Source organism: Bufo gargarizans, chromosome 11 (assembly GCF_014858855.1).
Source record: "Bufo gargarizans isolate SCDJY-AF-19 chromosome 11, ASM1485885v1, whole genome shotgun sequence".
Taxonomy (NCBI): Eukaryota; Metazoa; Chordata; class Amphibia; order Anura; family Bufonidae; genus Bufo; species Bufo gargarizans.
The window spans coordinates 82559437-82573640 of record NC_058090.1 but is presented as its reverse complement, the minus strand read 5'-3'; the positions used below and the strand labels follow the sequence as shown (position 1 = coordinate 82573640).

The window sequence follows — 14204 nt, the reverse complement described above, 5'->3', positions numbered from 1 at the left end:
GGGTTCTCCAGGACTAAAAAGAAATAGCAATTTTCTTCCAAAAACAGCACCACACTTTCACAGGCTGTTTGTGGTATTACAGTTCAGTCCCATTCATTTCAACAGAGCTGGGCTGCAATACCACACAAACTGTGGACAGGGGTGGAGCTGTTTTTGGGAGTAAGCAGACATCTTTCTTGTAGTCTTGGAGAACCCATCGGACACATGGAAAAACTTCAGCACTGTGGGTGCAAACTCTTAGGTACAAGAATAACGTCTCCTACAGCTATAGGACACAGGGCAAAGTGTCTGCCTTCAGAACCATGGACAGGGAAGCACATAGAGCAGCTAAGACTATGACTCTACCTACAAGCCCTTGCCTACTGCACTTGTTCAGCACTATAGGCTCGCACAGCCGAAGGGTAGAAGCCTAATTAATGAGATATAGATGTTCCACTGCATCTCAATCTTCTTCAATTTTCTCCCCGCGCCAGTCCTAATCACGTTACTGATATACTTTGCCTGCATGCTCATGGCCTATAGGGCAAAGAGGCGGGTGAACTGACCAACTCATGCCGATAATCAGCGCCGTGTGATAGGCAACAGGGAAGAAGGTGAGAACAGTCAAATCACACACAAAGTAATATCTCACGCTTTACGTGGATTTTACAGGTCTCTAACAAGCCAAGGCCCCCTGACACCTTCCTCTGTTGCTAGTTGGATGGATTCTTGCCTGAAACCAAATTCCAGTCAAATCCGAGAAAGCAGGAAAATGCCACACTGTATCGTAAAAACAGACAAAATCTATCACGTCAATCTGACCGTCCAATATTTTATTTAGTATACGTAGTGATAACAGCAAACCGCCACGGATGGGGTATAAGCTGGACTGCGGGAGATTGTGCCTTAGTGTGAAGGAGTGGCGGAGAATCACTGACAGCAGAAATTAGCAACCAAATTTTTAAAGTTTATTTTTACAAGCAGAATTCCGATAAAGGGGACCAGAAAAAGTCCGTTATATCTCACAGATGCCCCAAGAACCCTGAGAGTAAAAGGGTATGAAAGCCCAGGCTTGAAGCCTAAAAAAGTGTGGCAAACTGCTCTGTTGCTACATAGCTTTTGATCCAGATGGCTTGTTCGGGCCGGCTCTGCAAATTCACCTTTGCTATTCTGGTTGACATTCAACTCTGCTATGCCCTGAGTTCTTGTTTCAATTACTCAGCGAAACTATGATTCCCCACCAAAGTTATAATTATCTCTTTCCTGGTATAATGCGCTGTCCAAATTATTGCTCTGGGTTCCGATCCTGTCTGTGTCCTTGTGGATTCTCTTTCTTATCACCAAGTTCCAAGTCTGCTACTGGTTTTGACCCTGGTCCCGTGTCCTGCAACTCCTGTCTGTGTTCCTTGTGGATTCTCTTTCTTATCACAAAGTTCCAAGTCTGCTACTGGTTTTGACCCTGGTCCCGTGTCCTGCAACTCCTGTCTGTGTCCTTGTGGATTCTCTTTCTTATCACCAAGTTCCAAGTCTGCTCCTGGTTTTGACCCTGGTCCCATGTCCTGCAACTCTGCCATTCCACACTAACAACTCAACATTGCTCTGCTGTTTTACAGTTATGAATTAAACTCTGCTATTCCATACTAACAACTCAATGATGCTCTGCTGTTTTACAGCTATGAATTCAACTCTGATATTCCACAGTTATGAACTGTGGCTCTGCTGAGCCTTCCTTCTGTGTGTTGCCTGATTACCTCTCTGACTGTGTTCACTTCATGTTTCTGTTGTCTTTCATCATACTTCCGACTGCCCACAAAATTCCAGCCCACAATACTAAACATGTTCCTTCATCATCCTGAGGCTTGCTTTATTCCTATCATCTGCCTTATATTAATACACTAACATTAAAGTAAAATTAACCTCATGGATCCACCGTCCTTCCTACTCTGCTGCTTGATGATCTCTACCTTCTGGTCCCTCTCCACAAAGAAGTGTGGCAGGTCATGGCTAATGATTGGCTGAGAGACCACATTCCCTGTGTGTCAAAAGGGACCAGAAATTAGAGACCATCAGAGGACCCAGGAAGAGGCAGAATGGAAGCATCAGTAGACTGTTGACTGTTGAGTATTACTTTTTGAGACTTTTTTTTTTACAACATTTGGACATTTATTAATTTTTTTAATTGCCAGATGGACAGCCCCTTTAATTAATGGGCAAGCAATTTTTTAAGCTTTAATAAAAAATAAAAGGTAATTTCTATTAATTAATGGGCAAGCAATTTTTTAAGCTTTAATAAAAAATAAAAGCTAAATTTCTAACAGAATGAAAGGACCAATCCTTCTTAGACAAACAAAATTGAAGGTGCATATAATGTGCAAAGTGGGTGGCATTTAGAAATCGGTGACCGGGTCAGGTGGACTACGTCTATGTGACATGGGTCTCTTTGAAAAAAATAAAAATAAAGGTTTTGAGGAATGCTTAAAAATTTGGAGCTAGCAGTGTGTATCAGGGAGGTTGCAGAACAGCAGAAGTCCTGCAGATAGGATTGAGAAGATGTAATGAGAAGGATGAGTCACAAGTGGGTTTGTAGATGAAGATGAGAGTGGAGGCTGGATGATGGTACTGCACGGTGGAGCTTTGTAACTGGTAGGAGAGACAAATTTATTGTACAAGAACCTGGTAGTGGCCTCAAGACAGAAGGATAAGTCTGGCTTCATGGTGGTACCAAAACAGAGCTGGTCTGTTGTGGTTGAAGGCTAGTAGTGAGTTACAGTAATCTAGGTGGGAAATTATTAGGGTCTGGATTAGAATTTTAGTGGCTTCCAATGGCCATCAATATTATAGTAGTAAATGGACCATCTATGGAGGAACAGAGGACCAATTTTTAGCCATGCCTTTTGTATAGGATTAGTGTTGAGTTAATCGAAGCATCCAAAGTGGAATCCGATCAGGAATCGCCATGAATCTGAATTTCCTCGTGCTTCGTGGTAACGAATCAATTTTTCCTAAAATGGTGGCAGAAATTTAAAAATTATAGTCACCTCATCTGCTTGATCGCGGAGAGGCTGTCCGCTCCTGTCTTGATTGAAGAATACCCAAGGACCTGCGGTGAGCATGAAGACGTCACCACGTGATCACGCAGGGCGCGCGCGGAGACGTAATGATGTCACCATGTCATCATGTGCATGGCCAGTGATGACGTCATCACACTCGCTGCAGGTTTTTTTCTCAATCAAGACCGAAGCGGACGGCTCCCCCTTCGATCAAGTGGATGAAGTGACTATAATTATAATTTTTTTATTTAACCCCAGATTAACCCCTGTGCACCTGAATCCGAGCCTCAGATGCTGCGATCAGTGTTGAAGGCGGCATCTGAGGGGTTAAATAACGAGGGGGCGCAATCGCCCTTCTCAGTCATCGCACCTGAGTAGTAATTTGTAACAAATCGAATTTCTTGACGAAGTTCAGCTAATTTTTTTAAACTGTGGGATGTATAGGCTTCTTGGTCGGTCTGCGCTAATTGAGAAGAGCGCCCATATCGTTCTTCCGGGATCTCAAGTCTTTACATTTTTTTTTCCCCTCTTTAACAGTAAAGGTCTTCGCGAGAACGTCTTCAGACGATCAGTTTTTGGAATGTCATGTTCAATTAAATTAGCGAACTTTACAGTTCGTCCAATTAGCCAGAAAATGCATAATGTTCAGCCAAATGAAATAAACGGAGATGTTCACGCGGTCTCGACATCGCACAGCGCAGAATGTGGTGTAAATGCTTCCAACCTGGAGACTACTTGTCTGCCAGCTCTGCTAAATTCTGGAATATTTTTTTCATGCTGGGCTGTTCCTCTGTTATTCCTACTGGACATGTGTAACGTGACAACTGGACATTAAAGGGGTACTATGGCCAACAGATATCAATGTCCTATCCTGAGGAAAGGTCATAAATATCAGATTGATGGGGGTCCGACTGTCTCTGCCAGACATTTGAGAAGCTCTGACAGACGTTCTTCAGAACCTCCTGCTTGAGGTTCTTTTGTTTTGCTTTCGTTTTGTCATCTCGTTTCCCTCTCTCAGCTGTCATGTAGTTGCACTGATTGCATCCCTTTAAATCCCCTCCCATACAACTTTATACAACTTCCTGGAGTGTGCGCATGCTGGATGCTACAACTGATGCTTCTACAGATAAGTCTGTTCATTTATTTGTGTTTTCCTGTTTGCTTGATCCTAGGTGACCCTGACTCCCTCCGTATTAAATGTAGGGAGCCGGTGGTCATGTCCCCTCACTATTATAGGGTGTTCAGGTGTCATACAGTCGAGGAACGAGGGTATGCAATTATCTACCATAGAGATTTTTGCATAGGCTGAGCAGTAAGGGAGAGAGCTAGGGCTGTTACAGGGCTTACCCTTTGGTTCCTTAGTTTTGGATAGAGTCAGTCGGATCTTCATTTGTGTCTTCTAGTTTTCCGTAACACCTTCCGTGACACCTTCCGTGACACCGACACCCAGAACCACCACTGATCTTCTGCTTTGGGCTGATACTATACTGATATACTGGTGGTAAGCTGCAGTACCCCAGTATGGCCACTACACAGTGTGCGGCACTGTCTGCTTCCAGCACTGTACACTGTATAGTTTCTGGTGCTGCGGCTGCCCTGACACATCTAATCATTGGGGGTGCTGGGTGTTAGAAACCCACCAATCAATCCTAAGGATAGGTCATCCATATCTGTAGTCCGGAAAACCCCTTTAACATTTGCTTGCCAATAGGATGCATATGACGGCACTGATCTCCACTGGACAAGGGGATTCATACATTTCCAGGAGGTATAACTGAGGACAGATCCAAGAGATGTAAGTTATTTAAATAAACACTCCATGGCAAAGCTCAAATATTGTGTTAGGTGTCATGAAGGGGTGGAGCATGACACAGGCTAATTGTTAAACCCACTCGTCAACTTTTATTCAAACACTTCCAGGAGGAATAACAGAGGAACAGCACATCACAGAGTTCTAAGGAAAGATGCTATCTCATAAGATATACAAATATGAGCTAAAACAGACAACTGTTGGGTCCCCTTTAAGAGAATCCTTTCCTTTACGTTATACGGTATAATTGCCATACTGGCCATTAGACAACACTTTCCTTTTCTGCAGACTGGACAAATCACGGCTGCGGTTACCATGGAAACGGTACAGAACTTCAAAGCTCAGTTCTCCCACTGCCGATACCATTTTGCAAGCTACATTATCACAGGTAATATGATAAAGAGCTATGTCTATGGCCTAAAATAGCCGAAAATCTTATCTGACAGCTCAATGTCTGTAGGCTGCACTGGCTTTACGTGAAGGCTTTACCATGCTCCGAGTGTAGCACCAAGCTGGGGTCACTTCATTTATAATAGGATTACCTAATGAGCGATCCCCTGTGATGTCAGCAGGTTTTCTCACCAGCCGTCAGAATGAATCTTCCAGGCATCAATCAAAAGGGATGGTCCACATTTTGGACTCATTTTTGGTTAGAAGGGTCGTCCAAAATAAAGCTGATCAGAGGTAATCTTATAGCTGAGACTCCCATTCACCAGATGTCATCTGTAAAGGAACCTAGTGAAGTACTCCATTTCCCAACACTGCCTCCACAGGCGAAATGAGGCATTACACCGGTTTCATTCAAATAATTGGGTTCTCCACATAATTCATGGAAGGGCCGGGTCCTCCAAAGAGAGAAGCTCTCTGCACAGATGTAGCAAACTTTATCTTAACACCTGGTCACTGATGGCATATTGCTGTCAGATAGGTGCGGCTCCCACCTCTAGGACCCCCCACTATCTCCAGAATGGGGCCTCTGAGGTAAAGAAGACCACGTTGGCTATTTTTGGAAGTCCCACAGAAGTGAATGGAGAGTGCACCACGCATGCTTGGCACCTCCTCATTCACTACTATGGGACTGCCAGAAGCAGCCAAGCCAGTGCTTGACTATTTTTTAAATTCCCATAGTGGTGAATGGAGGGTGGGTGCGCTTGCACGGTGTGCTCTCCTTCACCTGGAGAGAGGAGCTCCTATTTAACACTTAAAGGGGTTGTGCCACAGAACATAGTCTACATTTCTCAAACCAGCACCTGAATCTGAATACTTTTGTAATTCCATGTAATTTAAAATTTAGTATAGCCTCTCAATTAAATGAATCTGTATAGCGCCACCTGCTGTTTGTTATTTTTCTTATTTCTTTTCAAGTATACTGAGGTGGTCGCACATGCTCAATTTAAACCTTCAGTTGCCACCAGCCCTACCGCCTGTTAGAAGTTGTGTCTGTGACAGGGAAACAGCTACAGCAGAAAGGACACATTCCCTTACTTGAGTAGGGAGAGAGCTGCAGCAGAAAAGACACTCCTGATGAGCTGTGATGTGGAGAGACCTGCAGCCGTAAGGACATGCCCCCGAGCTGTGATAGGGAAAGAGCTGCAGCAGAAAGAAGACTCCTGGTGAGCTGTGATAGGGAGAGAGCTGCAGCAGAAAGAAGACTCCTGGTGAGCTGTGATAGGAAGAGAGCTGCAGCAGAAAGAAGACTCCTGGTGAGCTGTGATAGGAAGAGAGCTGCAGCAGAAAGAAGACTCCTGGTGAGCTGTGATAGGGAGAGAGCTGCAGCAGAAAGAAGACTCCTGGTGAGCTGTGATAGGAAGAGAGCTGCAGCAGAAAGAAGACTCCTGGTGAGCTGTGATAGGGAGAGAGCTGCAGCAGAAAGAAGACTCCTGGTGAGCTGTGATAGGGAGAGAGCTGCAGCAGAAAGAAGACTCCTGGTGAGCTGTGATAGGGAGAGAGCTGCAGCAGAAAGACGACTCCTGGTGAGCTGTGATAGGGAGAGAGCTGCAGCAGAAAGAAGACTCCTGGTGAGCTGTGATAGGGAGAGAGCTGCAGCAGAAAGAAGACTCCTGGTGAGCTGTGATAGGGAGAGAGCTGCAGCAGAAAGAAGACTCCTGGTGAGCTGTGATAGGGAGAGAGCTGCAGCAGAAAGAAGACTCCTGGTGAGCTGTGATAGGGAGAGAGCTGCAGCAGAAAGAAGACTCCTGGTGAGCTGTGATAGGGAGAGAGCTGCAGCAGAAAGAAGACTCCTGGTGAGCTGTGATAGGGAGAGAGCTTCAGCAGAAAGGACACTCCTGATGAGCTGTGATAGGGAGAGAGCTGCAGCAGAAAGAAGACTCCTGGTGAGCTGTGATAGGGAGAGAGCTGCAGCAGAAAGAAGACTCCTGGTGAGCTGTGATAGGGAGAGAGCTGCAGCAGAAAGAAGACTCCTGGTGAGCTGTGATAGGGAGAGAGCTGCAGCAGAAAGAAGACTCCTGGTGAGCTGTGATAGGGAGAGAGCTGCAGCAGAAAGAAGACTCCTGGTGAGCTGTGATAGGGAGAGAGCTGCAGCAGAAAGACGACTCCTGGTGAGCTGTGATAGGGAGAGAGCTGCAGCAGAAAGAAGACTCCTGGTGAGCTGTGATAGGGAGAGAGCTGCAGCAGAAAGAAGACTCCTGGTGAGCTGTGATAGGGAGAGAGCTGCAGCAGAAAGAAGACTCCTGGTGAGCTGTGATAGGGAGAGAGCTGCAGCAGAAAGAAGACTCCTGGTGAGCTGTGATAGGGAGAGAGCTGCAGCAGAAAGAAGACTCCTGGTGAGCTGTGATAGGGAGAGAGCTTCAGCAGAAAGGACACTCCTGATGAGCTGTGATAGGGAGAGAGTTGCAGCAGAAAGAACACTCTTGATGAGCTGTGATGTGGGGAGAGATCTGCAGCAGAAAGGACATGCCCCTAAGCTGTAATAGGGAGAGAGACATGCCCCTAAGCTGTGATAGAGAGAGAGCTGCAGCATAAAGGACACTCCTGATGAGCTGTGATAGGGAGAGAGCTGCAGCAGAAAGGACACTCCTGATGAGCTGTGATAGGGAGAGAGCTGCAGCAGAAAGGACACTCCTGATGAGCTGTGATAGGGAGAGACCTGCAGCAGAAAGGACATGCCCTTGAGCTGTGATAGGGAAAGAGCTGCAGCAGAAAGAAGACTCCTGGTGAGCTGTGATAGGGAGAGAGCTTCAGCAGAAAGGACACTCCTGATGAGCTGTGATAGGGAGAAAGCTGCAGCAGAAAAGACACTCCTGATGAGCTGTGACAGGGAGAGAGTTGCAGCAGAAAGAACACTCTTGATGAGCTGTGATGTGGGGAGAGATCTGCAGCAGAAAGGACATGCCCCTAAGCTGTGATAGGGAGAGAGACGTGCCCCTAAGCTGTGATAGAGAGAGAGCTGCAGCAGAAAGGACACTCCTGATGAGCTGTGATAGGGGGAGAGCTGCAGCAGAAAGGACACTCCTGATGAGCTGTGATAGGGAGAGAGCTGAAGCAGAAAGGACACTCCTGATGAGCTGTGATAGGGAGAGGCCTGCAGCAGAAAGGACACACACCCTGGGCTGTGATAGGGAAAGAGCTGCAGCAGAAAGAACACTTCTGATGAGCTGTGATAGGGAGAGAGCTGCAGCCGAAAGGATACACCCCCTGAGAAAGGACACGCCCCAGAGCTGCCAGCTTGAAAAAAATTTAGCAAATTAATTGCAGCAATAATTGGGGAGATCTCTGGATCCATATGAGATATAGGGCTGGTTCTTGCTTTGTTGAAAAAGAGACTGTCATGTACTATATTATATTGGATTTTCATTTTTGACATCCTATCATGATATAAAAGTCACTGAAAGTGAAATTAAAGTTTGCTGCCGCAGAGCATTTAGCATCTTATATATGTCAAGATAAGAACTGATACCTCTGTGGCTGCTGATATTAGATCCAGAATGAGTGATTAAACAGGTCCTAATATCGTAACTGGAATCTGAGATCTTCCACAATCAGCTCTTACTGCTGGGAGCAGGTGCATGTTTTACCTGCAGTGACCTCTACTGGAGAAATGTGATATTGCAAGGCCCTCATTCAAATGAATGGGTGATTAGTCTGAGTCCTCCAAAAAGGGGGCCACCAATGACCTACTCTAGTAGAGCATATGGAGACTCCGATATGAGAGGTACTATATACTTTACTAATACATGGCACGGTCATGCCATCAATTATCACCAATCATAGGTGATATTATAAGGGCCAAAAATAACTGGTGAAAATTCTCACATAATTCAATCATTTTTCGCAAATTAAGACATATTCCTAGAGGAGAATGTCTTAATTTAAACATCTCCTGGTGTGTGGTGGCTATTAGTAAGACATAATGTTCAATGGTCTATTCCATCTCCTAATTATACTGAGAACTGAGAGATGCAAGCACAGCTAAACCTCAGACGCGGCAAGTCTGCCATCTGGCCATTAGTCATCTGGTAAACACGTCCCTATAAGGAACAGCTGTCTTGTGGACACCTTCTTTAAGATAACCCATCAGCGCCTCCCATGACTATAGGCTGTATCTGGTATTGCAGTCCAGACCACTTGACATTTAAGCTGCAATACCAGACACAGCCTATAAACAAGGGTGGCAATGTTTTTGAAAATTAAAACTAGAAACAGACCACTTTTCTAATCCTTATAAATCTCCCTAAAGGGGTTGTCTGAGATAAAAGAAAAACTGTCACTCTTGACTATGCGGCGATAACTGGTATTGTCCTATACCTTGGGATCACTTTCAGCTGCAAGACAATGCACAAATCATGAACATGAGTGGTGGTAATTTTGGGAAAAAAAAAATAGACCCTTCAATTTTCATTTCAGACAACCCCTTTAAAGACCTGAATTGGGAAACACTACATCAGTAAATGGGTAATGCAGAACTGGTGAGTTCTGTAAAGAAATGTTTTCTAATTTTTTGGGGAAAATTGTTATTTGTGTGATTTTTTTTGCAGCTTTTAAAACTTTTTTATGGCTGTTTGTAAAAAAAAGAAAAACAACATGCAAAAGTAAGAAAAAATGACATAAAAACTCTGTAAGCTTATCATAATGCACTATAGACTATAAAAAAAACTGGTTGCTGCACAAAAAATACACACAAAAATGCACAAAACATGGCAAAGATGCCAAAAATTAAAAACTTTGGGAGATTGGCCCATCAGGAACATTGCTAGGATCTACTGTATGTAACATGCTCCTATCTCCAGAACAGGGTCTCCAAAGTGAAGGAGACCACACCGTGCTCTCCATTCATCACTAGGGAAGTTTCGAAGGAAATGGCCAAGCTGCCGCTTGGATATTTTTGAAACTCCCATGGCGGTGAGTGGAGGGTGGCTGTGCATGTGCGGCTGCTCTCTGTTTACTTAGGAAGCCTCTTTCTGGAGATAGTAGCTGGTCCCACAGCTGGGACCTACACCTAATGGACATTGATGACGTATCATAGTGAATTGCCATCGATGACCCAGATGGGCCGACCTCTCAGTTCTTCAGGAATCTGCGATACCGTAATTTGCACAAAAATTTATAAAATGTCCCATGATCTTTGATACATCTGGTGCATCTTTAAGTCTATCACTTACGACTCTAGATGTTACTCCACTTTCTAAGTCGTGAGATTGAGACCATTTTTGTGACTTTTTAAAAAGTTGCAGTTAATAAATCAGGGCATCAATCAGCTGGACAGGCTAACCACGTCCTCTTTCCCACCTACTTTTCAAAACTGGAGTGAGTAGTGAAAAAAGTTGCAAACTTTTTAGGCAAATTAGCCCAAAAACTGGCAAAGCCCTATTTTGACTTTTTGAAGGCAAAATTCTGGAGTGCAGGGCATGATAAATTCCCTCCATGTGTAAAACCATAACTAGCTACCTTAGACCTTAATTAGAACAGATAGAGCTTGTACTGGTGGTACGTTCTTTTTTATATTTTCTATCCAGTGCCTATCACAAACCTTTTTCTGATTAGTAGAGATGAGCAAATCACTCAAAATTTGATACGGGTTAGATTCAATCAAATCAGTCGATTGTTTCAATTCGGGTCAAAACCGATTTTGCCTGAATTCGAAATACTCTAATTGGCCTGAATATGGCCAATATTGGCCTGAATATGTTGTTAGGACACTCTGAGATCATATTGTTTTTCTTGTTTCTCACTTTTTTTTCACCCAAATCACCAAAGACTCTAATCAACCAAAATTTTTTACAAAATTCGGACCAAATGCAATTGGTTTACAATCCATTTGCTTATCTCTACTGATTAGTCTATGCTGCCAGACAGATGATGAGAAACCCATAAAACCTCATGTGCAAGGAACACGTTAAATTCAAGAATTTAGTCATAAAAACACAAAAAGCTTAGAACTTACATAGAACCTGGAGCCTCTGGCTGGAGGATTTGAAGGTATTAGGCATTGACTCGTGGCCCACAGTGCAAGTTATCTCTGCCTGGTCATCTGCTTTGGTCACAGGGAAGCTAATGAGACTCACGACAGTGAAGGTTTTGCCGTTAGGATCCCTTGTTTCAGAGTTTCGAGCTCCTAAAGGAAGATAGAAGAAAGTAAAATGTAAGTAATTTCTAATTCAGAAACCTCTCCTGAAGTTCACTTCTTTGAGAAGACCACTCCCTTATCTAGACTAGATTTTTACCATATATTAAGCATCTCTTTGAGATGACCATCTCCTAGATGACTCCTTTTTAATACAGTTTTGGGTCAAACAAGTTTCACTGTAAATCAGTTGCCCACAAAAAAATCTGCAGATGTTTCCAACATCATTACCATGATACCTTGTGAAAGATCTAACCCACCAACAATCGAACGGACCCTGAGAATGAACAAACTATGGCAGGGGTTTTGCCTGAGAAGACATCTTGCAGAGCTATTGGTCAATCTCATCATCTATCTCATTACCAGAGAATGTTGATCAGGTGTCCTTTGGGACATCCTATATTTACTGTATGTAAGTTCAGGGAAAGGTGGTAGCTACCAGATCTCTCTCTAGTTTTCAGTAATAGGAAGACCCATGGTAACAGGAAATTCCAAAAGAGCCAAGATTTCCGGTATAAAGGTGTATTCCCGAGCATATTACCACCGAGGGATCAACCTTGAGCAATATATTCTTGGTGTTGGCGGAACCACACTTAAGGAGAACAATATAGACAACATACAGTTTTCAACCTGGTCAAATCTGACCCAGAAATCAAAGTCTAAATTTTTTTCCTTACAGATTCATTCGAATGCCAGGAATACTGGCATCAACCCTTTCTCTGCCCTACATCACCGAGGCTTTTGAGATGCACATTTTCTCTAGACCAAACTACCAGGGATACTAGCATAAAACCTTTCTCTGCCTTAAACCACCAAGGATAATGACCTTTTCTGTTTCCCTTCTTATTCCTAGAGCACCACAGATGCAGAGAGAAACTTCTTTACTGCCTTAACTTCCAGGGGGGTGTCATTAACTTCTTTACTGCCCTAGACCACCAGGTAGAGTGTCATATACCATTTTCTTTGCACTAGACTCTCTTCCTTCGTGTCAGACCATCATTAATAGTCCATAACCCCTTCTATGCTATAGACCACCAGGAAAATAGACATTAACCCTCTAGATCACCAGGGTTTCAGATATTAACTCAGACTCTACCCTAAACCCATGAGCTATCCTATCTAACTAAATATTTATTTTCTGCTGATTTAGATGGTGGTGACAATGTGTGGCCGCTCTGCACTGCTCTACAATAGATGGTAATAATGTGATCCTGCCTATGAAATGTCACCATGGCTGAGCAGTCTGACAGGAGAACTCACCAATATGTAGTACATGCAGAGCGTAGTGAAGCCTCACCCTCACTCACTAGGCAGCTCTGCTGGTCGAGGCAACCAGTCCTACTCACATTCTAGGACTGGTTGCTTGTGGCCATTTTAAATTCATCTCCAGAAAACCCCTCATTAGTTGTGGGTCCATCTTGGACCTATTCCCATAACTGTGTTTTGAAAACATTTTGCAAGATTTGTCTGCTTTGATGACTGATTCTCTGAGTTCCAGATCAGAATTACAGTTGTGTAAGAAAAAATATTAGCTAGTCACTTTGTTTTAAGGAATGGCTGAATACTGAGCCTTTGATCTTCAGAAGTACAAGGACGTGCACTGTGGTTCTGCAGAGATGTTTTCAGACTAACATCAAAGGGCAACTAACACTAAAATTGAAATGTTCATAAATACAGCATGAAGATGACACCTGCCGTTCTGTCCTATTCTGAGTTTCCTGGGGAGCTCTGTGAAAGAACAATAGCTCCTCAGTATCTGCATCCCACTGCTTGTAGCCACCAGCTAAGAACCTAGAAGAAATACCCCATGATATACAGTGGATATAAAAAGTCAACACACCCCTGTTAAAATGTCAGGTTTCTGATGCTGTAAAAAAATAAGACAAAGATCAATCATTTCAGAATTTTTTACACCTTTAATGTGACCTATAAACAGTACCACTCAATTGAAAAACAAACTGAAATCTTTTAGGTGGAGGGAAGAAACAAAAAAACACTAAAATAATAATGGCTGTATAACTGGGGATGTAGCTGTGTTCAGAAATAAGCAATCACATTCAGAATCCTGTTAAATAGGAGTCAGCATACACCTGCCATCATGTAAAGTGCCTCTGATTAACCCCAAATAAAGTTCAGCTGCTCTAGTTGGTCTTTCCTGAAATTTTCTTAGTCACATCCCACAGAAAAAGCCATGGTCCACAGAGAGCTTTCAAAGCATCAGAGGGATCTCATCGTTAGAAGGTATCAGTTAGGAGAAGGGGACAAAGGAATTTCCAAGGCATTAGATAAACCATGGAACACAGTGAAGACAGTCATCATCAAGTGGAGAAAATATGGCATAACAGTGACATTACCAAGAACTAGACGTCCCTCCAAAATTGATGAAAAGACGAGAAGAAAACTGGTCTGGGAGGCTACCAAGAGGCCTACAGCAACATTAAAGGAGCTGCAGGAATATCTGGCAAGTACTGGCTGTGTGGCACATGTGACAACAATCTCCTGTATTCTTCATATGTCTGGGCTATGGGGTAGAGTGGCAAGATGAAAGCATTTTCTTATCAAGAAAAACATCCAAGCCAGGCTACATTTTGCAAAAACACATCTGAAGTCTCCCAAAAGCATGTGGGAAAAGGTGTTATGGTCTGATGAAACCAAGGTTGAACTTTTTGGCCATAATTCCAAAAGATACGTTTGGCCCAAAAACAACACTGCACATCACCAAAAGAACATCATACCCACAGTGAAGCATGGTGGTGGCAGCATCATGCCAAGGGGCTGTTTTTCT

General features: G+C 43.6%; 1 protein-coding gene across 7 annotated transcripts in view; it reads right to left on the bottom strand.

Annotated features, from left to right (window-relative positions):
* CADM3 (cell adhesion molecule 3) overlaps positions 1–14204 on the bottom strand; it is a 412410-nt gene that overhangs the window by 61843 nt on the left and 336363 nt on the right. For all 7 annotated transcript variants that reach the window (XM_044272036.1, XM_044272031.1, XM_044272034.1 and 4 more), the window contains one exon: positions 11240–11410. In XM_044272036.1, coding sequence (XP_044127971.1) covers positions 11240–11410 — 171 coding nt within the window. The remainder of the gene's footprint in view (positions 1–11239; positions 11411–14204) is intronic.